We start from the raw sequence: 26,043 nt of genomic DNA, 5'->3' as shown, positions 1-26,043 counted from the left end.
TTAAAAACTTGTACAGTTTTAACTAGATTAGAGGGAATTACAGCTGATATTTATATTGGAAGACAGAAAACCAATAACATGCAGATGATACAGCTTTGTTGGAACTCCTCAGGAAATTAAAATGGAAAAGTTTAAAATTTGACTCAATATTGACAATATTAACACTCAATATTAACACTCTTGGGGCGCATAGTGGTAAGGCAGCAGATATGCAGTCTGAAAGCTCTGCCCATGAGGCTGGGAGTTCATTCCCAGCAGCCGGCTCAAAGTCGACTCAGCCTTCCATCCTTCCAAGGTCGGTAAAAAAAAAAGCTTGCTGGGGGGTAAACGGTAATGACTGGGGAAGGCACTGGCAAACCACCCCGTATTGAGTCTGCCATGAAAACGCTAGAGGGCGTCACCCCAAGGGTCAGACATGACTTGGTGCTTGCACAGGGGATATCTTTACCTTTACCTTTAATACTCAATAATATGAAGACAAAAGTAGTGTCAAATTCACCTCTGAGACCATTTACGCACTGGAGGTTTCATGCCGGGCTGCAGGCTGAAGTCATGGCAGGTTGCCCCACCTCTTCCAGCATTTGGCCTGGTGCTCCTCATTCGCCCCTGGTTTGTGATCCTGCACAGGAGCTGGGGCAGTGAATTTCCCAGTGTGTAAATGGTTGGAGAGATTTTACAGTTGATGGAGAAGGACTGGCAATAGTCATCAATTTTATATACTTGGTATCTAGAATAGACAAAGATGGACAGTGTGCTGAAGAAGTAAATATTGTGCCCCTTGCCAGTAATTTAGGGGTGATTCTTGATGCCTTCCTTTATATGGAGGCATAGTTCATGAACGTAGCCCACCAGGCTTTTTACCAGCTTTTTACTAATGTCTCCAGAGCAGCTGGCCATGGTGATCCAGGCAACGTTCACCTCCAGAAGTGAATTCTGTAACTCGCTCTGTGCTGGCTTACCCTTGTCCATGACCCAGAAATTGCAGCTGGTACAAAATGCAGCTACTTAGAGTCCTTACAGGAACACCTTAGCCTGGGTTCATATCCAGCTGAGGCAGCTGCACTGGTTGCCAGTTGTGGTCTGGATCAGTTTCAAGGGTTTGGTTTTGACTTTTAAGGCCAGATGCGGTCTGGGACCCTTCTATCTGAGGGACCATCTGCTGCCTTAGGCAGTGTTACGCTCTGTGGATACCAACTTGCGTGTTGGTAATGGTACACAAAGAATACAAACTGGATTTGTGGGCGGAGACATGGCACTTGGATAGCTCGAATACTTCGAGCTCCTGTTCCACTGAGGGTCAATCGCTGCTGTGATTGACAGAATCGGGTTTTGGGTACGCTAACCCACCCACCATCTACTCAGGAATTCCTTGTGAATCTCTGGGGCCTCTCTGTTCCACAGGGAAATTAATATCCCATGGAACGCAAGCTCAGTGTGCACAGAGTCCAGCAAGTGCCGCACGCCATTTTAAAACTTTTTTCTTTCTTTTCAACTCTGTAATCTAAAAAGCTCTTTATTTTAATCTACAAAGCTAATTGGATATTTCCCTGCAAGACTTTCGACTCATCACAACTCCGGAGTGAAAACAACTGGCAGACATCAGATCGAGCCTACAAACAGTGAGTGGGGTTTTCCCCCGGCACCTTCTCCCTCTGGAACAAACTCTCGGCGTGGAAAGCTGCTTTCTTTAATTTAAGCAAGCTAGAGTGACAGGAAGATGAGAGAAGGTAGGAAAAGGGGCTAATACAACCAGAACATCCCCTCGCCACTGTTTATAAACCGGAGATTGAAAAGCAGATACAAGGGTCTCGCGAGAGCTGCTTGCCAGAACGAGAACTCAGGCTTGGAAAAGCTTCAACAGGTCATTAAAGCGACGGACGACAGCTGGTGAAGAAAATAGTTTCGGTTTCCCATTGATAGCTACAGGGACTAGAGTGTGCAAAGAGGCAAAATTCTATCTGAAGTGCCATTTTTATCTTTGGTCTTTTTTTTTTTTTGTTCTGTTTCGTTCCGTATTTCTTTTTCTCTGGCTGATCCCTCAGGACTCTGAGTTTTATAAGGAGAGACTGATAGACTATCAAGACTCTGCTGCCATCTGGTGGACTAAAGCACATACTCCTTTTTCTTTTCTCCCTCGAATTGCTGGTATTTCTAGCATATTGAAAAACCATGGGTAACAGTTTCCATGAAAGACTATGGCCAGCAGGAAAACAAAAACAAAAAGCAGTAGCAAACACCTGGATTAGTGGGCTCTTGAACGTATGGTCAAGATATAATAAGAGACTATCCCTAGCACCATCAATATTGAAATCGCCAATTGAGGCATATTTTGGGAAAGCTCAACAGAAAAGGCTGACTTGTCTCCAGTACAAAGACTTAATATCAAAGACCCTCAAGTTCAAGGATATACAAACAATAAAGAAAGAAGGCGTAGAAATTCAATGGTTAGAGTATAACCAACTAATATCTAGATTTAAAGCAGAGTTTTAGCAACCGTTAAATCTAGAGGCTCCAATACCAGAGTTTGAAAACTTAGTAATCCAAGACAAACCACATTTACAGGGCCAAATATATAAATTGTTATTAAGGTATGAGACAGAAATGGAATGGGTTAAGCCATGTATGATCAAATGGATGCAAAATATTGAGACTAATGTGACAATGGAACAATGGGAGCTAGTATGGTCTAGAATACCAAAGTATACTAATAGTCAAATACTTAAAGAAAATTGGTATAAAATGTTTTACAGGTGGTATGTAACACCAAAAGTGATCGCTAAAATTGCCAAAAATTGTAACAACAAATGTTGGAAATGTAATGATAAAATATACTTCTATGCGACGATGGCAGCAAGACTAGAATTGGCCAAAAAATGGAAAACGCAAGAACTACCCTCGATAGAAGACTGGCTGAATAAATTAGCTGATTTTGCCAAGATGGCTAAACTGACACTGATAGTCAATGGAAGAACAGAAGAGGCCTTTCGAGAACAATGGGGCCCTTACCTGAACTATTTAAGAAAATAATACAAAAGGGGATTGAAACGGGGAACTAAATGTATTAAATGAAGAGCATAACCTTTCTTTTTTCTGTACTAACAATGTAGATTGCATGTATTTCATTATCTTTAATCCTGGAAAATAAAAATAAAAATCTTATTAAAAAAAAAAGGAATACAAACTGGATTAATCTGCAACCCCCCTTTTGACCTCAGTGCTGCTAATCAAATAACAGATCTGCAATGACAGCAGATAAGGATTCTTTATCAAGTTGGAGTTTGTTAGCTGATTTTCGTATTTTAATAGGTGATACACTTTGGATTCTATCTCACCAACTACAAGATACTTCAAAGAAATTGGACTGCATATTGAACTCCACTAAGCTTTTAGAGGTGGGAATTAATCATGATGTCCCCAGAATTTCTACTCATATGGAAATCGGCCCACCTAAAGTAGAAAATCAAAATCTCTATGCATGCCAATTAAGCAGCTACTAGGTAGCTCTAACAGTAGCTCCCATATTTTGCACCAGGAGATGCACACATGCAGGTGCAGAATTCTGTGCCTCCGTGTGTGTGTTGCTCGGCGTGCCCGGCCCATGCCTCCCCCCCTCCCCTGCGGCGCAACGCTGGCTGCTACGGGTGGGAATGGCTGCTTTGGCGGCCAAATCTCACAACCCTAGGTCCAATGGTCTTGCCTAGTGCAGGGGGGCCCTGGAGATCCCTTTCAACTCTATGATTCTTTGATTCTAAGAGTATTCTGACCTCGCTTGCCACCCTCCTAAAAGTCAGCCATACAAAGATTGACCCAAAATCATTCAATTTTTTTACCATTACAATTAAAGGTAAAGGTAAAGTTATCCCCTGTGCAAGCACCGATGGCAGACTCAATATGGGGTGGTTTGCCAGTGCCTTCCCCAGTCATTACCGTTTACCCCCCAGCAAGCTGGGTACTCATTTTACCGACCTCGGAAGGCTGGAAGGCTGAGTCGACCTTGAGCCGGCTGCTGGGATCAAACTCCCAACCTCATGGGCAGAGCTTCAGACTGCATTTCTGCCACTTACTACTCTGCGCCACAAGATGCTCTAATTCAACTATTAGAATTCTTTTAATCTTCAAAAGCCATTTTATACCACAAAGACTCCAAAGAGATTTGATATTAATTCATTCAAGATACTATATGCAAACCACTACTATCAAAAGAATTATGCCAACGATTTAAAGAAATCACCCCAGTTTGTCCTGATGAGCACCCTAAGGATGGAGTGCAGACACAACAAAGGGGCCTCTCTACCCTACCCACATCCCAAGGCATCACCCCTCATTTGAACATGGGTTCTTTGAAAGAAACTGAAGTTGCAACTATTCCTCCCAGTTTGAAGGAGCCCAAAAACACACACACTAGAACTCTCAGTGCAACTTGGAACAGGTCTCATTGTTCCATATGAGGCGAGACTTTTGGCTGGACGAGGCCCTAGGCAACAGACTTCATTCTCCCCTGAAACTCAAAGGACAGAAAACCTAGAAGGGATATGGTTATGATCTTCACAAACTGAGCCTCAAAGAAATTCTGATTTGTACAATGAACGTCTGATAGATTTAGTCTCCGAGGATCTGGAACAGCCATTGAAAGGCGTATGACAAGAAACTTGGCTTGCCGTCTTCCAAGAACCTCTACCAATGGGCGTATCTGCACTGAATCTCAAGATATTTTGAATCAAATTGTCAAAGTAGACTGCCTATCTTCCTCCTATCTCAGGATATTAAACTCTTATCGTGGAATATCTCAGGCTGGGGGAACAAGAGATCCCAACATAATAATTATTAAAATCAAAATAAATTGCAGCAGTAGCGAAGTGCAGTTGGCACCCTCTGTCTCCCATCACCCCTCTAGAATGGGTTATCTTGGGGTAGTATAGATGAGACTGGAGTTTTTTGCCACATCTGTTTTACTGTTTTATTCTATTTACTAGATTTAAACCCATTTTATTTTTTAATAAAATGGGCGCTAGGTCCCCTCCCCAGGGAAGCCTTCGAAGGCTTCCCGGGGCCTCGCGTGGGGCGGCGGGAGGCTTTGGGCAGCGTGGGCGCTGTCCCCCGCGAAGCCTTTGGGCCCTTCACCCAGAGATGCGCCGGCCCTGGCTCTTCCTGTGCCTCGAAGCTTCTTGGTCGCAGCCCTCCGATTATCAGTCCGGGGGAAGGAGCCAATGGGCACCCTTCCTCATCCCGGACAGGGCCTGCCCTCGGGCCCCTTACTGCTTTATTTTATCTGCTCTGCAGGAGCCTCCAGGGAGAGGCGAGTAAAAAATCGAATGAATGAATGAATGAATTAAATCTTTTAATTGGGGGCCAGTTCCCCTGATGGCTCAGCTAATTAACTGTGGTTGAATTTAAAATAAGGTGGCGGTGAGGACGGACGCCAGAGCTCTTGCTCTGTCCCTGGCTTCTTTTAGCTAGGGAGAGGGAATATTCCCCCCCCCCCCCGTTTTTATCCTGCCGCCTAAGGGAGCCTGTTGTTATCTAGACCCCCAGTGGACCTTCCTAACTCAGACTGCGAGAAACATGCAAGGAGGAGGAGAGATGAGCGGACTGCCTTCCTGGCCCACCGGGACGTGGAGGCCATGGGCTTGCATCTTCACTCCCGGCTGACCAACATAATTGCAGGGAGACTTTGGTGTGGCCCGTGGGAGAAGGCCATCAACCCGCCTGGGAAGTGCCATCGGACAGTTCCTGGAGGCAAATTCCGGCTCTGAGGTATCGCAGTGTCCTCCCTTCCGCCCATCTCTTTGTGCCAGTTTCCTCCCAGGAAGGGAGAAGGTTATGGCGGCTCAGATAGAATGAGGAGCGCAAACTCCCCTCCTTCAATCTCGGGGGGAGTCTATGGAGCTCTGAGAGAGACGGTTTCTCTGCAAGGGGCTCAGGAGGGCTTTGAGAATAACCCTGCCCAGGGCCTGAAGGGGGACTCATTCAACCCGGCAGCACCAGGCAGAGCAGAGACAAAGGACATCACACTGCTCGACTTGATCCTGGGACGGAAGGGATCTTTGGCGGCCATCTGGAGGGGAAAAGGAGCTGCAAGAGCCAAAGGGGGCCCTTGGATCAACCCTCCTCCCCCTTCCAGATCCTCCGGCTGGCTGGATCCACTCTACCCAAGGTATTGCAGTAATTAGATAAGGTTTTGGGGCCAACATGCAAGGCTCTACTGGCTGTGTCTTAGATATGGCATGGTCTGCCAGACAGGAGCGACAGAATGGGCATGGAAGGGGGGAGGAGGTTATAACCCAACCTGGGAGAATTATTCCAGCACTTCTGGGCCAAGGGAGGAATGGCGGTGGGAGGAGGTTCAATAATAGGGGGAGAGCGGTATGGAGTTAAGGGCTAGGGTGTCACCAGTATGAGGATAACACCCAGCCCTGTCTCCTGATGAACAGCCAGCCAGATCTTCCCCCAGAGATATTTGCCAGTTGTTTGGAAGCAGTGGCTGGATGGATCAGGCAGCGTTGCCTGAAACTCAAACCCTCCAAGACAGAGGTCCTTTGGCTAGGCCAAAGGGAGCAGGAACAGGAAGCGCGCCTCCCATGCCTGGATGGGGTGCAATTGTCACCTGTGCCCCAAGCAAGGAATCTGGGAGTGATTCTGGATGCCTCACTTTCCATGGAGGTCCAGGTCACTAGGGTAGCCTGGACAGCGTTTCTCCATCTATGCCAAGCTCGGCTACTAGCGCCCTACCTGCCCCCAGAACACCTGGCCACAGTGATCCATGCAACGGTCACTTCTAGATTAGACTTCTGTAACTCGCTCTATGCGGGCCTACCCTTATCCCTAACCTGGAAGTTACAGCTGGTACAGAACGCAGCTGCACAGGTCCTCACTAAATCATCTTGGAGGTCCCATGTTCAGCCTCTGCTGAAGCAGCTGCACTGAATCATAGAATAATAGAGTTGGAAGGGACCTCATGGGTCATCTAGTCCTACCGTGTGTACTATGCAGGACACTCACATCCCAATTGCTCATCCACTGTAACCTGCCACCCCTTTGCCTTCACTGGTTGCCAGTTTGTTTCCAGATTCGGTTCAAGGTTTTGGTATTAACCTTCAAGGCTATACGTGGCTTGGGTCCTGCATACTTGAGGGACCACCTATTTCCTTATGTCCCCCGCAAGGCATTTCGCTTTGCAGGTAAGAATCTGCTGATGATCCCAGGACCCTGGGAGGCATGCCTGGCCTCAAGAAGGGCCAGGGCCTTTTTGGTCCTGGCCCCTATGTGGTGGAATGAGCTCCCTGCAAAAGCATGGGCAATAAAAAGGAAGAGCTGGAACTTCTCATGCTGATGGAAAGGTATGATCTAGTGGGCATCACAGAAACTTGGTGGAATGATTCTCATGACTGGAATGTAATAGTGGATGGATATGAACTCTTCAGAAAAAACAGAATAGATCAAAGAGGTGGAGGAGTGGTACTGGATGTGAGGAAAGGGTTTACCTGTCAGGAAATTCTAGTGAAGGAGAGTATATCTACAGTGGAAAGCATCTGGGTGAAAATAAGCGCGGGGAAAACAAACAGCGTGGTGGTTGGTGTCTGCTACCGACCGCCTGACCAACGAAAGGATGTGGATGCTGCACTTTGTGAGCAGCTTGAGAAAATATCCAAGTGGCAGGACCTTGTCATCATGGGTGACTTCAATTTCCCAGATGTGTGCTGGGAAACAAACTCTGCGAAGCGTCCTCAGTCATGCAACTTTCTGACCTGCCTGGCTGACAATTTCATTTATCAAATGGTAGATGACCCCACAAGAGGTTCAGCCATACTGGACTTAATACTGACCAACAAGAAAGAGTTGGTGGATGAGGTGAAGGAGGTGGGGACCCTAGGGGGAAGTGACCATTTCCTCATAGAATTCCTTTTGAGATGGGGAGGCAAGGAAGCTTGTAGCCAGACGCGGATGTTGGATTTTCGTAGGGCAAATTTTAATAAACTCAGAGTCATGATGAGTGTCATACCATGGACGAGAATGGTGGAAGGGAAGGGAGCATGTGAAGGGTGGGTGCTACTCAAACAAGAGTTATTGCATGCTCAATCAATGTCTATCCCAGAAAGAAGAAAACACTGCAGGAGCTCTAAGTAGCCTATTTGGATGAACAGAGAACTTCAAGAGAAAGAAAAGGAAAATGTTCAGGAAATGGCGGGAAGGACAGAGCTCTAAAGAAGAGTACCTACAGGTTACTAGGCACTGTAGATCATGAAGTGCCTAGTACTGTAGATCAGAAAGGCCAAAGCTGAGAGTGAGCTAAGATTGGCCAGGGAAGCCCATTGTAACAAGAAAAGATTTTTCAGTTATGTGAGGAGCAAATGTAAAGTAAAGGAGGCAATAGGCCCACTGTTGGGTGCAGATGGACAAACTCTAATGGAAGATGCAGAGAAAGCAGAAAGGCTTAGTCCCTATTTTACATCTGTTTTTTCCCCATTAGGTCAAAGAGTTTAGGCACATCTAGAGATGGCAGTAGCAAAAGGATAGTGTCTGGGTGGCAGGTTGACATGGATAGAGAGGTTGTTGAGAGGCATTTAGCTGCACTGGATGAGTTCAAATCCCCTGGGCCAGATGAAATGCACCCGAGAGAGCTCAAAGAACTTTCTGGAGAACTTGCACAACCCTTGTCCATCATCTTCGGGACCTCTTTAAGGAATAGAGATGTCCCAGAGGGCTGGAAGAGAGCAAATGTTATTCTGATCTTCAAAAAAGGGAGGAAGGATGACCCGGGAAACTACAGACCAGTGAGTCTGACCTCTGTTGTGGGGAAGATAATGGAGCAGATATTAAAGTGAGCAATCTGCAAACATCTGGAAGACAATTTGGTGATCCAAGGAAGTCAGCATGGATTTGTCTCCAACAGGTCCTGTCAGACCAACCTGGTTTCCTTTTCTAACCAGGTTTGCTGGATCGGGGAAATTCGGTTGATGTCATTTACTTGGATTTTAGTAAAGCTTTTGATAAGGTTCCCCATGATGTTCTGATGGATAAATTGAAGGACTGCAATCTGGATTTTCAGATAGTTAGGTGGATAGGGTATTGCTTAGAGAACCGCACTCAAAGAGTTGTTGTCAATGGTGTTTCATCAGATTGGAAGGAAGTGAGTAGCGGGGTTCCTCAGGGCTTGGAGGGTGGAGGGACTACTCAATGATATAGATATCAGGAAAAAAATTTTCACAGTCAGAGTAGTTCAGCAGTGGAATAGGCTGCCTAAGGAAGTGGTGAACTCCCCCCCCACTGGCAGTCTTCAAGCAAAGGTTGGATACAGACTTTTCTTGGATGCTTTAAGATGCTTAGGGCTGATCCTGCATTGAGCAGGTTGTTGGACTAGATGTCCTGTTCCCACTCTATGATTCTATGATTCTAGTTTGCCCAAAACAATTATATAAATTAATTAGTTAGTTGTTTGGTTAAGCAAATTGACCAAAATGTTCCCAAACCAGAAAAATCACAATATATAGTCAATAACAATAACCATAAATCATAAATCAATTCAGCAATACAAACAATAAAGACAATAATTTCAGTAGCAGAGGCATGCAGTAACTGGAGATTCTGTGCTAACCAGAGAGCTCGTTTGGTGTAGTGGTTAGGAGTGCGGACTTCTAATCTGGCATGCCGGGTTCGATTCTGCACTCCCCCACGTGCAACCAGTTGGGTGACCTTGGGCTTGCCATGGCACTGATAAAACTGTTCTGATCGAGCAGTGCCCTCTCAGCCTCACCCACCCTACAGGGTGTCTGTTGTGGGGAGAGGAAAGGGAAGGCGACTTTAAGCCGCTTTGAGCCTCCTTCGGGTAGGGAAAAGCGGCAAATAAGAACCAACTCTTCTTCTTCTTAGGGGTTCTTTCCATGACACCTGCTGACACTTTTTCTAGCACTTCCCTTTAGAAAGGAAGGGGCAGGTGGGTCTTTTGCCTAGGAGGGCTTCTGACTGGCATCTCAATATCTGATTCACTGTGACTGATTCCGCACAGGTGGAAAAGGCTGAAAGGGTCATCATATGGAAGCAGGGCTAATCCCCGCTTCCACATGATGCAGCTGCTGGGCAGGCCCCCTCCCAGGCCTGCTGCGGACTGGGCCTTCAGTTGCCCCAGGGTAAGGGAACGCGGATTCTTCCGAGTTCCCTTAGCCTGCTGTGAGGGCCAACAAGGCTTGTCCTGTGGAAGGCCCCTGTGGACAATTTGAGGGGTGGCCTATAGGGGGCAAAGAATGCCCTGGTCAACTTCTCAGCACTTTGCTGGGCCATGGGATCGGTCCATGGGATCGGGCATTCTTTTTTATCTTGCAGGAAGGTGGGATTGCGTGGAATATAATCCCATCTTTTTGCAAACTAAAAAAACAAAAACCCACAGCCCCCAGACATAGTGGAACCATTCCACCACTGAATTGTTTCCTGGGGGGACACATTTCACCCCTGGAGAGGATCTGGTGCTGGAATGCATCCCATGTAGGGAAACAATAAACAATAAACTGCACAGCTTTATGCTTTGCAGCACTGCACAGCCGGCAGCCTGGTACTGCCACCGCCATGTGGAATCAGCCAGTGCAGAGTTTTTTTTTAAGTCACTTCAGCAGTACCCTCCATCACAGCACAAAGATTTTACTTCAGTCATGCAATGAAGCTGCATGCATGCCAAAAGAGAGAGAGAGAGAGAGAGAGAAAGAGAAAGAGAAAGAGAAAGAGAAAGAGAAAGAGAAAGAGAAAGAGAAAGAGAAAGAGAAAGAGAAAGAGAGAGAGCCAGCATGGTGTTGTGGTTAAGAATGGCAGACCCTAATCTGGGGATCTGAGCTTGATTCCCTACTCTTCCACAGGCAGCCACAGCTCATTACACTTCTAGGAATAGACTGCCTAAGGAGGTGGTGAGCTCCCCATCACTGGCAGTCTTCAAGCAAAGGTTGGATACACACTTTTCTTGGATGCTTTAGGATGCTTTGGGCTGATCCTGCGTAGAGCAGGGGGTTGGACGAGATGGCTTATATGGCCCCTTCCAACTCTATGGTTCTATGATTCTATTTCAAGGCTGTGCCCTGTATCCCCATGTCAGCAAGGCGTTGGGTGACTAGTCCATGTTCTACTGTGTTGAATGCTAGAAATATCAGCAGTGCTGAGGGTGACCAGAGCTGTCTCCATGACCAGGCCTGAAGCTGGATTATGGTCCAACTTTCACAGCCATACACTGCAACTGGGAATACCATAGCCTTGATTAAACGCACTTTTGTTGGCAGGGTGATGTCTCTGCTTTTTAGGATGCTGTCTAGATTTGCCATCACTTTCCTCCACAGGAGCAAGCGTCTTTTAATTTCTTTACTGCAGTCCCCATCTGCAGTGATCTTGGAACAAAATTAATTTGTTATTTTTCTTGGATGCTTTAGGATGCTTTGGGCTGATCCTGTGTTGAGCAGAGGGTTGGACTAGATGGCCTGTATGGCCCCTTCCAACTCTATGATTCTATGATTCTATGAAAATAAAATGTCACTACCTCCATTTCTTCCTCATCTATTTGCCAGGAATTGAGAGGGCCAGATGCTATGATCTTTGTTTTCTTGATGTTGAGTTTCAAGCCAGCTTTTGCACTCTCCTCCTTTACCCGCATAAAAAGGCTCTTTAGTTCCTCTTCACTTTCTGCCATTAGAGTGGTATCATCTGCATATCTGAGGTTGTTGATATTTCTCCCTGCAATGCTACAAGGTACCTGGTATTTAACTTTCCTACAGCAACTATGCTGCCATCTTCGGGAAGCCATCATGTTGCCAGCCCCCCTGCAGATGAGATGGACTTGGAAATCAGAGTAGTGATATGTCACCTTTTGTGGTGGAGCACGGGATAGAGGCAAAGCCCTTGCCTGCTCTAGATCTGAGCCTGGAGAGCCCCACAAATATAAAATTAATTAAGGCCTCAAGGCCTAAACTGGTGGCCACCCTGAATAAGGCTAAGGAAGCCTATACCCAACAACGGCCCTAGAGTTGACTGTGGCAGTGGGGAATCAGGTGTGGGGAATCCCCCAAGCATTTGAAATGCCACCAGCCCTGCAAAAAACTGGGACAGAAAAATGTGGGACCTTTTTCTATTATTCGAGTGGTGAATAAGGTGGCTGGGGAACTTAACCTTCCTAAGACCTATAGAAGTGTGCAAATTGTGTCACATGTTCTTGCCATGATGATTCAATGATCTGTGTTGCGTCTATCTGTATTGCATCCAACCATGATGTTGTGTGCTTGACCGAAGAATGGGGCCTGCTGGAAAATATCTTGTGAAATTTGTTATTTTAACTTTCCAAACCTGGGGAGGCTTGCAGTAAATTTCCAAAGAGCCTTCGTTGAGTCTCCTGCTTATCTCTTGACCTTGGGCAGCACAGACTGCATTCTTGGTATGTCTTGGGCAGTCTGTTTTATTGCTTTCGCTTTGGCAGACTAGTGCTATAAGCACCTGTCACTTTATGTACCAAAGGGTAGGCTTGTGCTAACTTTAGTTTAGGGAGGTAGGCTTGTGCTAACTTTAGATTCAGCACAGAATAATGAGCCTGTTTTACTAATCCTTTCAATAAAGAGATTTCTTCAACCAAGAGTGCTTATGGGGAAGTTGATCAGTCACTGACAATAGTTCAGTATAACAATATAAGGATCCTATATCCTTTACATCCTAAGGTTTATTTTACAAAAAATGTCTTCCTAAGTTCTCATGTCCTTTTTCCTTTGGGAATGCAGGTGTAGGCTTTTGATGGGAATCCTTTCAGTTGGTTAATGCTTGGTTTGTGTCCATATCATTGTTCATATGGCATCTTTCTGGCATCTTTGGTAACCTGTTCTGTATGTAGATATCAGTGTTAATCACTGTTCGGCAGTGTTTTTCAGGGAACTGTGCTTCCAGAAGCATGCACGTGTACATCTTAATTAAGGAGTATTTCTTTCTTTCTGCTATATGGAACAGTGAGCTCCTGTTCTATTCTTTCTTTAGTCAAGCAGGCATTCATGTCATGACTCATCTATTCTCCTCCATTGTCTGTCTAAAGGGCCAATGGTTTTCTCTGGAACCTCTTGCATAACATTGCAACATATGTCTTGAGCTTCTCCAGGACTTGTTTTTTCTCCTTGATTAAGTAGGTAAGTGCATACTTTGAGAAATCATCTATAAAAATTAGAATGTATTTGTTCCCACTAGGGATCTTAGTCTTCATTGGGCGATATACATTGTTATGAATTAGCTCTAGAGTAGGCTTTCTCAACAGTGGTTTCGTGAAACCCTGGGATTTCTAAAAGGCCCTGGAAGGGTTTCTCTGATTTAGTGGGAGTTAATATTTTATATTTTTAATTAAAAAAAAATCATCAGGTGATATAACCATATATGATTATATTGACTTGCTCCCCTCTCCAAATGACCAATGATGGACCTTGAGGGGGTGGAAAGGTCATAAAAATCTTTGCTGGCCAAGGCTTATCACACATGGTAGTGACTGGAGTCCAGAGGAGAAAGTACTCTCATTTTAACTTAACTGCATGGGGGTTGCAGGGGGCTATGAGGTGATGGATGTCTGCCCCAGCCCTGTTCCCATCTCAGCAGAGTTAGCCCCTGGGCTGTTTCTGGCATTGTGGGGTGGGGGCAAGGGAGCATGATCTGGTGGGAGTGTCTGGGTGATGTCACTTCTGGTGACATGTGACTTCCAGGGGCATGGCAGGGAAATGTAGTATATTTCAGGGGTCTCTTAATGGAAAAAAGTTTGAGAAAGGTTGCTATAGAGGTTGCTGTGTCTGGCTTGCCTCATGGTTCTAAAGGTAAGTATTGTTTCTTTTCCTTGAATGCTCTACATAGAGTCTCTTTCAGTATTGCATTTTGCTATCTGTACATCCTTGGTCAGGTTCTGACTCTCCACTTGGGCAATGGCATTATTATCTCTATGTCCAACATGTCTATGACAAAGCCAGGAACACTCTTTAGATTGCAACATCTGTTCAGGTTTGTACTCTGCATGTATCTGTCTAAGTAATACAAATCTTCCCACACTGTCGCGGTTGCAATCAATTTCCCTCTTCATGTGATGAAAATATCTTTCTTGGTTGATGAACCATCTTTCTCCAAATGATGTCACCATCTTTTAGCAAATATACTCTTACTGCAATCAAAATATTTGCCTGTTGTGGCATATTTAATTATTCCACTTAGAAGCTTGCATTTTACAACTCCAGAGCCTACCATTTCTCAACCACATACCTTCTGTCTGCCACACTTAGGCTGATTCTACACGGGTGGAAAAGGCCAAGAGGGGAACCATATGGAAGTAGGGCAAATCCCCGCTTCCATATGATGCTGCAACCAGGCCACTGCCCTCCTGGGCCTGGTGCAATTCCATATGTAAATATGGAATTCTCCAAGTTCTCCAAGAGACTATGGAATTCTACAAATTCTCCATGTTTAGCCCACTGCAGGGGCCAACAGGGCTTGTCCTATGGCAAGCCCGAGTGGAGAGGGAAGAGCCAAGCTTTCCAGGCCTGGCTTTTCCCTGTCCTATGGTGGCCCAGAGGGGGAAAAGGATGACTCGGTCAGCTTTGCAGTGCTTTGCCATTTATTTTGATTTTCCTGGAAGGTGAGATTGTGTTCCATGCAATCCCACCTTCCTGCAAAATAACGCCCCCACGGCCCTCCCACGTGGCGGAACCTATCTGCTGCTGCTTTGTTTCCCAGGGGTACTCATTTCAGCGGGACAGTAGGTGTCCCACTGAAATGTGTCCCCCATGTGGACACAGATTGCTGTGGAGCATGAAGCTGCCCAAGAAGGTGGGGAGCTCCCCCTCTCTGGCAGTCTTCAAGCAGTGTCTGGACAGAGCCTTCTCCTGTATGCCTGAGGCTGATCCTGCATTGAGCAGGGGGTTGAACTAGATGGCCTGGTTGGCCCCTTCCCACTCTAGGGTTCTATGAGTCCAGTTCAGCAGTGGAATGGGCTGCCTAAGGAGGTGGGGAGCTCCCCCTCACTGGCGGTCTTCAAGCAGCAGCTGGATGGATCCTTCTCCTGGATGCCTGAGGCTGATCCTGCATTGAGCAGGGGGTTGGACTAGATGGCCCCTTCCAACTCTATGATTCTAAAACCCAGGCCTTTCCTGAAGGTTGACAACCCTGGTCTATTTAGGATTGTAGTGGTTAACCTTGACTGACACTTGGATCTCCTTCCACTTTGATGATCCTTAGAATTAGGAATATTTGGCAGCTTTTATGTAAAGGAGAACATGATCTCTACTTAAACAGCAACCCATGAGTATTTGACATTTTTGGTTGGTAGGTCATCAGCAGTAACTTTATTCTTTAAATCTTCCTGAAAACATTAGAAATGGCAGATTGAAATTATGGTAATTAGATGGAAATAAGATCTTCTGGGATGATTTTTCTAATGTCATGGACATACTGGTCAGTTCTAAAAAATTGATTTTATTTTATTGTGGGATTTCAGTGTCAGAAATGGCATTGCTAATTGAACAAAGTAATTCATTCAACTACCTGGGTATAACATTTAAAGAGGCATTAAGATGGAAAGTACAAATAGATACTCCAAGAGCTACTGTCCTAAAAACAATTGGGGCTATTTAACTGAACTTGCATTGTATTTAAGAGTAAGGTGATCCCCCATTTGCTATACGGGTTGACTATTTGGGGCTGGAATAATACCCAAAGTACAAGATTGGAGACAATTGATGAAAATGGATTGATTTATCTTAATATCTTTTGGGCATAGTATGATATACCTGATAGTCTGTTAGAATATCTTGTACCTGGGATTGTGTGCCTGGGATTGCTATTCATGAATGGGTTTTAGTCATGATGCTGTGAAAGAGAATAATTATAAATCTAAATAAATTTTCTGCATGGTATAAGAAATTTAAACATTTTGATTGCTCTGCATGTTTAAGTAACATCAGTAGCCCTAAACTTAGAATGGCATCTGCTGCCCTGCAATTCCAGACCATGCCAAGGACCTACTGAGAAGGTGGAGATGCCCAGGCACCAGCTGAATCAAGGATCTGTGCTTGTGGAGAACCAGCTGTAGAAGACACAATCCATTATGTACTTCACTGCCCCTTCTACTCAGAGCCAAGATCTTAAGTCTAATGGGGACACAAAGTCTGATGTACTATTCCTGTTATTGATGACACCCAGCTCTCCCTCCTGATGGATGTCCACCCTGACTCTCCCCCAGAACCCTTAGCCAGATGACTGGAAGCAGTGACAAAATGGATCAAGCAGAGTCGCCTGAAGCTCAACCCATCAAACCCATCCTGTGGTTGGGTAGGAAGGGACCATGGGAGGAAGCACGTCTGCCCACCCTGGACGGTGTGCAGCTCTCAGCAATGCACTCTGCCAGGAACCTGGGCATGATCCTGGATGATTCTCTTACAATGGAAGCCCAGGTCACAAAGGTAGTGCAGCTGACATTTTACTACCTCCGCCAAGCCAAGCTACTAGCACCCTACCTGGACCCAGAGCACCAAGCCACAGTGATTCACGTGATGGTTACCTCCAGACTAGATTTCTGCAACTCGCTCTACGCAGGCCTACCCTTATCCTTGATCAGGAAACTACAACTACTGCAGAATGCTGCGGCCAGGATCCTCACCAAAACATCATGGAAATCCCACATCCGGCCAGTACGCCAACAACTCGGCTGGCTCCCAGTTGAATTCCGGATTAAGCTTAAGGTTTTGGCCATATGCCTTTAAGGCCATATGCAGTTTGGGCCCAGTGTACTTGAGAGACCGCTTCCCTGTCTATACCCCCAAAAGAGCCTTGTGCTCCGCCATTTCCAACTGGCTGGGGATCCCTGACCCCAGAGAAGCACATCGGTTCTCAACAAGGGCCAGAGCCTTCTCTGGCCGCCAACTGGTGGAACAAGCTCCCTGAGGAGATCAGAGCCCTCCCCGAACTTCCTCAGTTCCGCAGGACCTGCAAAAGGGAGCTCCTCCACAAGGCATTCGCGTGAGGCGACTCAGAACATCTTCTGGGTCCCCACCTCAGATGCCCTTCCATGAGTGAACAATCTCCCCAGTGTTGTGCTATTTATGTTGTGTTGTGAATTGTTACTTGAGGTCTTCGGGACCTCTTTAAGGACTGGAGATGTCCTGGAGGACTGGAAGAGAGCAAATGTTATTCCGATCTTCAAAAAAGGGAGGAAGGATGACCCGGGAAATTACAGACCAGTGAGTCTGACCTCTGTTGTGGCGAAGATAATGGAGCAGTTATTAAAGGGGGCGATCTGCAAACATCTGGAGGACAATTTGGTGATCCAAGGAAGTCAGCATGGATTTGTCTCCAACAGGTCCTGTCAGACCAACCAGGTTTCATTTTTTGACCAAGTAACAGGTTTGCTGGATCGTGGAAACTCGGTTGATTTCGTTTACTTGGATTTTAGTAAAGCTTTTGATAAGGTTCCCCATGATGTTCTGATGGATAAGTTGAAGGACTGCAATCTGGATTTTCAGATAGGTGGATAGGGAATTGGTTAGAGAACCACACTCAAAGAGTTGTTGTCAATGGTGTTTCATCAGACTGGAGGGAGGTGAGTAGTGGGGTACCTCAGGGCTTGGTGCTTGGCCCGGTACTTTTTAACATATTTATTAATGATCTAGATGAGGGAGTGAAGGGACTACTCATCAAGTTTGCAGATGACACCAAATTGGGAGGACTGGCAAATACTCCGGAAGATAGAGACAGAGTTCAACGAGATCTGAACACAATGGAAAAATGGGCAAATGAGAACAAGATGCAATTTAATAAAGATAAGTGTAAAGTTCTGCATCTGGGTCAGAAAAATGAAAAGCATGCCTACTGGATGGGGGATACGCTTCTAGGTAACACTGTGTGTGAACGAGACCTTGGGGTACTTGTGGACTGTAAACTAAACATGAGCAGGCAGTGTGATGCAGCGGTAAAAAAGGCGAATGCCATTTTGGTCTATATCAACAGGGGCATCACATCAAAATCACAAGACATCATAGTCCCATTGTATACGGCACTGGTCAGACCACACCTGGAGTACTGTGTGCAGTTCTGGAGGCCTCACTTCAAGAAGGACGTAGATAAAATTGAAAGGGTACAGAGGAGAGCGACGAAGATGATCTGGTGCCAAGGGACCAAGCCCTATGAAGATAGGTTGAGGGACTTGGGAATGTTCAGCCTGGAGAAAAGGAGGTTGAGAGGGGACATGATAGCCCTCTTTAAATATTTGAAAGGTTGTCACTTGGAGGAGGGCAGGATGCTGTTTCTGTTGGCTGCAGAGGACAGGACACGCAGTAATGGGCTTAAACTACAAGTATAACGATATAGGCTAGATATCAGGAAAAAAAATTTCACAGTCAGAGTAGTTCAGCAGTGGAATAGGCTGCTTAAGGAGGTGGTGAGCTCCCCCTCACTGGCAGTCTTCAAGCAAAGGTTGGATACACACTTTTCTTGGATGCTTTAGGATGCTTTGGGCTGATCCTGCGTTGAGCAGGGGGTTGGACTAGATGGCTTGTATTGCCCCTTCCAACTCTATGATTCTATGATTCTATGATTGTTGTGATGTGATGTTGTATTGAAACTTGTATAATGTTATAGATTATTATAATATTCCATGTAAAGTTACATAATGTTCCATGTAAACTGCCCAGAGCTGTAAAAAATGGGCAGTATAAAAATCCAAATAAATAAATATATAAATAAACAAACAAACAAATAAATAAATAGATTATCAGATGCATTTAGACCCCTGCATTGTCAGTGTTAGACTTTATTTGCTTTGGCTGCAAAAAAACCGAGGGATAATTGTGTGTAACATGATTTTATTTGATTAGGTTAAATTTAAACCTACTTTGTGATAATGAATTTTTGTTGTTTTGAAACTGTATAGTTACGTTATGATTGTTGTAAGGTTTGCAATGGCCTTTGGCTACATGAATAAACTTAACTTGCACTATTTTGGGTAGGCTGTTTGGATAGGCAGCCTCCAGCCTAATAATGATACCTCTATGTCACAAATCCTTTACTTCAGATTAAAGGTAAAGGTAAAGGTATCCCCTGTGCAAGCACCGAGTCATGTCTGACCCTTGGGGTGACGCCCTCCAGCGTTTTCATGGCAGACTCAATACGGGGTGGTTTGCCAGTGCCTTCCCCAGTCATTACCGTTTACCCCCCAGCAAGCTGGGTACTCATTTTACCGACCTCGGAAGGATGGAAGGCTGAGTCAACCTTGAGCCGGCTGCTGGGATTGAACCCCCAGCCTCATGGGCAAAGCTTTCAGATGGCTGCCTTACCACTCTGCGCCACAAGAGGCTCATTACTTCAGATTAGGGTTGGGCAATTCAGCCGCCGAAGCACCCAACCTACTTCAGATCTGTAAGGTAGGCTACTGTTATTCTCTCCATACTGGAATGGCTGAAATCACGAGACAGCAGCTTGCCTAAGGTCCAATTTAGTGTGACCCCTTATGGGGTTTCAAAGCAAGAGGTGGTTTGCAATTGTCCACCAATTGTGTAGCAACCCTGGAACCTCCCATCCAAGTCCAAACCAGGGTTCACCCTGCATAGTCTCTGAGATCTGATGAGATGGGTCATCCAGGTTAGGGCTCAGGATACATTATCCAAATAAAGTGTTTACCATCTTTCTGTTCTGATGAAGTGTAGACCACAATGTACCACGTATAAAAGGAAGCACATGGTTAAAGAATCTTCTTGGCCAGCTAAAAGGACCAAATTTCTCATAATAGAAATCTAGCACTGAAATAACAAACTGTTATTTTGTTTAAAGAAGAATTGAATAAACCAAACATAAAAGTCCCCTTTGTGTTATATTTCTTCAGTGTAAAATTCACCTTTCATTAAACAGTAGCACAAGGGTGTCAAATTCCATTAACCAAAAAGATTGACTGACAAAGCAACTGATGTTCCAATCAGTTCTACATATCTCTTTTGGCAATTGTCTCTTTCATAATCTGAATATTTAAAGAAACTCTTAAATGCTTGTCACAGATGCACATTTAACAATTCATTAAACATTATTTCACATTTAAATTTAAATGTGTTAATGTTTGGTTATCCACTATGAGAGCTACTGTTGGCTAGAAGGTGGCATATAAATGTTAGAATAAAGAAGTAAGTAAAAGAGAGAAAGAAAAAAAACAAATCAAGACTGGTCATCTGATAACCAGAATACCTGGGTGTGGGAATAGAGGCTGGCCTCTTGGCTCTGGGAGTGGGCTTGCTGAGCATGCCACGACTCAGAATGATGGGTGGGTGAAATCCCTCTGTCCTCAGCCACTCTGGAGTCTGGGGCCGCCCGCTGCCATAAATCAATCAGTCAGTCAGTCAGTCAGTCAGTCAGTCAATAAATCAGATAATTTCAATGAGGCTGTATTTTATTTTACAATGATATAGAAATACGGGATCATATTTTTGTTGTTGTTGAATGATAACAGTTTTATATGGCAAGCAGAAATAGATCCTGCAGATTCACTCCTGTTCCAAAGCAGCCCTAAGGATCTCAAATGAACAATATATGCCTTGAACAACTCATAGTCTTAGCAAGAGGAGACCTTTTGGAAAGAAATTATTTCCTTTCTAGAGAGCTAGGCTCCCTTTACCTGCATTTCTAGCCTCATGGTTGCTGGCAGCGAGGGGGCTGCTCTCACACCACTAAGAGGCCCATGCAAAATCTTCCGTTCTCCTAGTCCTAGTGGTTCAATGGTGGTACCTGCCAGGGTAGACAAGGTCATGTGACAGCCAAGTATTTCTTACGCAGCAAAGTATGTAGCCCTCAGACACTACTATCCAAGACTCCGGGTCTAACTGGGTGCTGGCTTCTTGCTTATCTAGTCTTATTTCATCTAAATTTAGATGGGCCTTCTCTAGATCTCTGTTCGATGCCCTGCCCTCTGCCATTCTTTTCAGTGGATTTCAACATCAACCCAATGTGTTGCGCGAATGTCTGTAGTTTGCCAATGTGGTAGAAAAGCTCCCATGCTGAAGATAGGAATCATTTAATGCTGGGGATAGGAATCATATAATTGTTAGCCTTCTCTTAAACATTTAAAGCACTCAGCAACTTCTGAGAGCTTTCTGATTAAAGTTTTGCTAGAAGACAAAAAGTCTTATCAGTTCATTTGCTGTTGCAAAATTTTGCTTTATAGAAACAAAATATTCTATTGAAGAATCGGCTAAATAGCTTGAATTGGGTTATCTACTTTTTTTTTTAAGTTACTGCATTATGACCTAAAGATTGTCTGTAAGTACTGTGACTACTTGATTTTATTTTATTATACATTTTATTTATGCTGGTCAAAGTCTGTAACAAACTAACTAACCACACTCACAGAGGCGATAAATGAAAGGGAAGATTTTCTGCACACCTGTAGCTCGACCACTAAAAGTACAGGTAAAGGAGAATTGTAGCCAATTTTTCTAGGTGGCGCTTCCTTAGTGTGAATGGCAATTAAGTGATCTCTGCATAACCAAAAAATATCTAGCCCTTGGCACAAAGCACTGCAGGATCTCTAAGCAGCATCTTTAAACGTCCCGCGGTGCGGGGCGCCGCGGACTAAATAAAACAGTAAGGCCAGGTTGGGAGGAGTTAGGGCGGGCTCTGTCCGGGATAAAAACTCAGAGGGGCGAATCAGGAGCCGCAAAGCGGCTCCTGATTCGCCCCTCCGAGTGTCAATCCTGGACCAAGGAGGCAATTTGCGCGCCTCCCCATTGCCTCCTTGGCTGCCAGAGACTGCTCGTCAATGCAGGGAAAGGAGCAGGGACGCCGCATTGACGATGTGGCGGCCCTGATCCTTTCCAGCCGCACATCCTCCCAACTTGGCCCGGGAAGTGGCCCGAAAACGACCACCTACGCGGGGGCCGCTCTGCCTCACGATTGTTCCTGGGGAAGGTGCCGCGGCACCTATTCCCGCCCGCTCCACCGGCCGGGAGCCCCCTCAAGATACCTGCCGTTAGGGAGGGGGGCCCCTGCCGCCTTCTACCGCCCGCAGCAGCAGAAGCCTCGCCATTGCTCCCCGTGTGGCGGGGGAGCCGCGCCGCCTTCTCCCGGCCGCTCTAACGGCCGGGAGCCCGCTGAAGATGGCTGCCGTTGCTGGAGGGGGCTCTGCCGCCTTCTCACCGCCGCTGTGCAACAAGCCTTGCCATGGCTCGCCGTTTGAGGGGGGTGCTGCGCCGCCTTCTCCCGGCTGCTCCAACGGCCGGGAGATGGATGAAGATGGCTGCCGTAGGGGAGCCGGGGCCCTGCCGCCTTCTCCCGCCCGCTGGAGCGGCCTCCCAGCCTCAGGATTGTTGCCCCGATGCCACTGCGCTGCAACACAAGCCCGGACGCGGACCACCTCGCCCGGACGCTAGGCCACCACCCTGCACTGCCTACCGCCCCGACGATGACCGCAGCCACTCCCGCAGAACCGCCACAAGGTCAGTCTAGCGCCCTCTAGTCAGAAATACAGTAAGATGCATCAGAACAGCTGTTTTAAGCTTGTGAAGCTTTTACACGCTTGCAATGAACACCTGTCTTACATGAATATCATTCTTATGTCCTTTGTGCCCTCTATCAATAACCCAAAAGTATGTTCAGGATAGTGATTTTGGAATTAGAGTTGTGCACTTCAGCCACCGAAGCACACAACCCTACTTGGAATAGTCTACCAGTCTGGGCTGTACAGTAAAAATGGTGTGACTGGAAGGGCCCTCAGGCAAATCAGATACTTTCCTGTTCAAAAAGGGAAATAATTTAAATGTCACAAATTAAAATTTTATTTTTCAAAGCACTGCTAGGTAGAGTTAGCCAAGTCATTCTAGCAGGTAGTGCACCAACAAGCACCCCCATCAGTGGCCTCATTTAAAGGGAGACCCACGTGGAACCATTCTGCGTTGGAAGGGGCCGTTTAGGCTATCGTCCAGCCCCCTGCTCCAGAAAGGAGGTCATGCCTGCACCAGCCCCGCAGCAGTTGCCACTGCCAGAGGACTCACTGGCGCCTGTGCTGTCAGCACACCAGCTACCACTGCTGTCAGAGCCTGTGGCAATTGAAGCAATTGGGCCGGCTGGAAAGGATCTGGGGCGCAATTGGGCAATTGGGAGGATCCGAGCCCTCCTGAGCTGGATGAGCAGCCCCACCTGCCCCTATCACCCCATCATCTGCAGCCCCCCCCCACTCTAGCCAGGATATTTTGCTGGAATGCAGATGGAAAAATGCCAGCTCAATGCAGATGGGGCCCAGGTGGGGGCATTTCGGCAGATGGTGCCTGAAGCCTCCAGGTGTGGCCATTTAGCTGGTTACTAGAAATTGCACTTAAGCAAGGCAATGCCTGCGCTTGCTTATGTCTGCAACTGCCCATTAACCTGCCCACTGCCTTGAACTCCGGTTCCTGCCTTGACCCCACTTAGGTAGATAGATCTTAGATAAATAGACTTTTATTGGCATAACAAACCACAATCCAGAGAGAACAAAAATCAGATACCAAAGAAAACTAATAAAAAGTCATGTTTCTGCCTCAACAAATACTGGCTATTTATTTTCAGCATATTCCCAAGAGTCACCACAACCCTGGGAAGTCTGGAAGGATCTTGTTGAGATCACAATCACAATGATTTTATAATGAGGGGTTGGGAACTGCATTTGGAGTACCGATCTACCAAACAGCAAAGAGTAGCATCTCGCTGTAGCAGCCAAGATGGACAGGGAGCAAGGGGGAAAGTGGTCACCCTCACTGACCCCAGCAACTTGTCCGCTTTCAATTTCAACATGTCAATACACCATTGACATTTTATTTATTTATTTCTTTAGATTTCTTTAAAGTGATTCATTTATTAAAATCATTTCCCCCCTAATGATGAGTCATTTTTAAAGTAAAAGTGGTTCAGAATAAAATCTATATTCACTCCAGAAGAAACTCCAACATTCAAGAGAGTAGCATTAAGGGACTTGAAAGGGATGGAAACTAAACTTAAACGTATTCCCTTCAGCCTTAAGCGGGAGGGGTAAGGCCCTAGGCACCCTGAGACATGATACCTCCATAGTAATAAAACAAGCTGATAAAGGGCGAGGAATAGTAATGCAGGATAAGATTACCATAAGGAGGTTTTGAGACAGTTAACTGATCACACCATTTATAAACCATCCCCTTGGAGCTCTTTAGAAGATCAAAAGAAAGTGATTAGAATTCATGGACTACTGTCCATGAGGGACTAAGACAGAATTTCATTAATGAACATGAAACACTATATTTGATTAATAAAATCCCAATCACCCCTCATTAGTACACTTTACCCAAAAAATCATAAAAACTTAATACATCCTCCAGGGAAATCAGCTGTCCCAATGGGGGTCCACTTTGGAACCCTTGGCTAAAATGTTAGGTTTCCTTTTGCAAAGAGCGGTTCCTAAATGTCTGGAATTATTAAAGGATTCAAAACATTTTATTAATTTCACTGATGGAAAAGTGTTTCCTAAGGAGGCAGTCTTAGTGACTCTTGACATGGGGGCATTATATACATATACCCCAAGAATAAGTTCGTAGTGATTTTTTTTGAGTTCCCGAACGTCAGACTTGCCTCCTATTCAGTTTCTTTTGAAGCCAGCTTGGTGAAGAGGTTAGGCGTGTGGACCTCTAATCTGGTGAGCTGGGTTTGATTCCCTGCTCCCCCACATGCAGCCAGCTGGGTGATCTTGGGCTCGCCACAGCACTGATAAAGCTGTTCTCACCGAGCAGGAATCTCAGAGCTCTCTCAGCCTCACTGGCCTCACAGGGGGTCTGTTGTGGGGAGAGGAAAGGGAAGGTGACTGGAAGCCACTTTGAGCCTCCCTCGGGTAGAGAAAAGCAGCATATAAGAACCAACTCTTCTTCTTCTTCTTCTTCTTCTTCTTCTTCTTCTTCTTCTTCTTCTTCTTCTTCTTCTTCTTCTTCTTCTTCTTCGACCGCTTAAGGCATACAGGGAGCCAACTGAACAACAGCAGGACCAGCCACAAGCACAACTCAGTCCGGCAGTCCCACTCACAGAGTGTGTGAGTCCGTCCGTCTGTCCCTCTGGGCTCAGACCATTCTGCATGCCACGGCCACACCAGGCTTCCATGGCTTCTTTGAAAGGGGGCAGATGGCACAGTCACTTTCAGAGTCCCCACGGGGGACCGTTTTCACCGGCACCCCCTATCCGCCCTGGATTTCTGCCTCCAGGGCGGAAAGGTTCTGCTGTGCTTGGGGGTGGGGTGCCAGGGGCTGTTTTCTTTTGTCCTGTTTAGTAATGCAGGAGTAGTACCGAATTCCTAAATAGAAAAAAAAATGTCCCAGGTAGCTTGGTGGTGCTGTGGAGCCACTCGGGGAATTTTGTGTTCCTCATTGGACATCGTAGTCAGCCCAGGGCAGGGAGAGGAATCGGGGCTGGAAGGCCAACCTGTTCCCTGCCAGAAGGGCCAGGGCTGGAAGAATCTGCACTCCCTTGCAAAGGGACTAATTCAGGCTGGTGCCACTGTCATCTGGATGCAGGCATTCATTAGCCCCACTGCCAGACCAGTGCTGGCCTGGCCAGCTCTCAATGATACTTACTTCTGAGTAAACAAACATAGATCACACAGTTAGAAAAGACGAAACCTAAATCTCTGCACTTCACACAAAGTTTTAATTATTACTTCATCCGTCCCAACATCCAGAAGAAGTTCCTGACAGTTAGAGCGATTCCTCAGTGGAACAGGCTTCCTCGGGAGGTAGTGGGTTCTCCATCTTTGGAAAATTTTAAACAGACGCTGGAGAGCCATCTGACAGAGAGGCTGATTCTGTGAAGACTTAAGGGGGTGGCAGGTTACAGTCGATGAGGGATGGGGATGTGAGTGTCCTGCATAGTGCAGTGGGTTGGACTAGATGAGCCAGGAGGTCCCTTCCAACTCTATGATGCTATGATTCTATGTTTCTATTCCTCTCACATCATCCACAATGATTTAGGTCTCTAGAAGTTAACAGAAGTTATAGAAGACATGCTACCACACACTCTCTGAGCCAAGCAAATATTGCACAATGCTCTTGCCTT

General features: G+C 46.0%; 1 protein-coding gene across 13 annotated transcripts in view; it reads right to left on the bottom strand.

Moving 5' to 3' along the window:
* CTNND2 (catenin delta 2) overlaps positions 1-26,043 on the bottom strand; it is a 671,801-nt gene that overhangs the window by 19,747 nt on the left and 626,011 nt on the right. For 9 of the 13 annotated variants that reach the window (XM_077353364.1, XM_077353370.1, XM_077353371.1 and 6 more), the window contains one exon: positions 20,197-20,322. The exons of the other annotated variants lie outside the window; for them this stretch is intronic. In XM_077353364.1, coding sequence (XP_077209479.1) covers positions 20,197-20,322 — 126 coding nt within the window. The remainder of the gene's footprint in view (positions 1-20,196; positions 20,323-26,043) is intronic. 13 annotated transcript variants of the gene reach the window in all.

The sequence above is a fragment of the Paroedura picta genome, chromosome 9 (assembly GCF_049243985.1).
Source record: "Paroedura picta isolate Pp20150507F chromosome 9, Ppicta_v3.0, whole genome shotgun sequence".
NCBI classification, from domain to species: Eukaryota; Metazoa; Chordata; class Lepidosauria; order Squamata; family Gekkonidae; genus Paroedura; species Paroedura picta.
The sequence above is the reverse complement of the archived record's forward strand: the minus strand, read 5'-3'. Positions and strand labels throughout refer to the sequence as shown.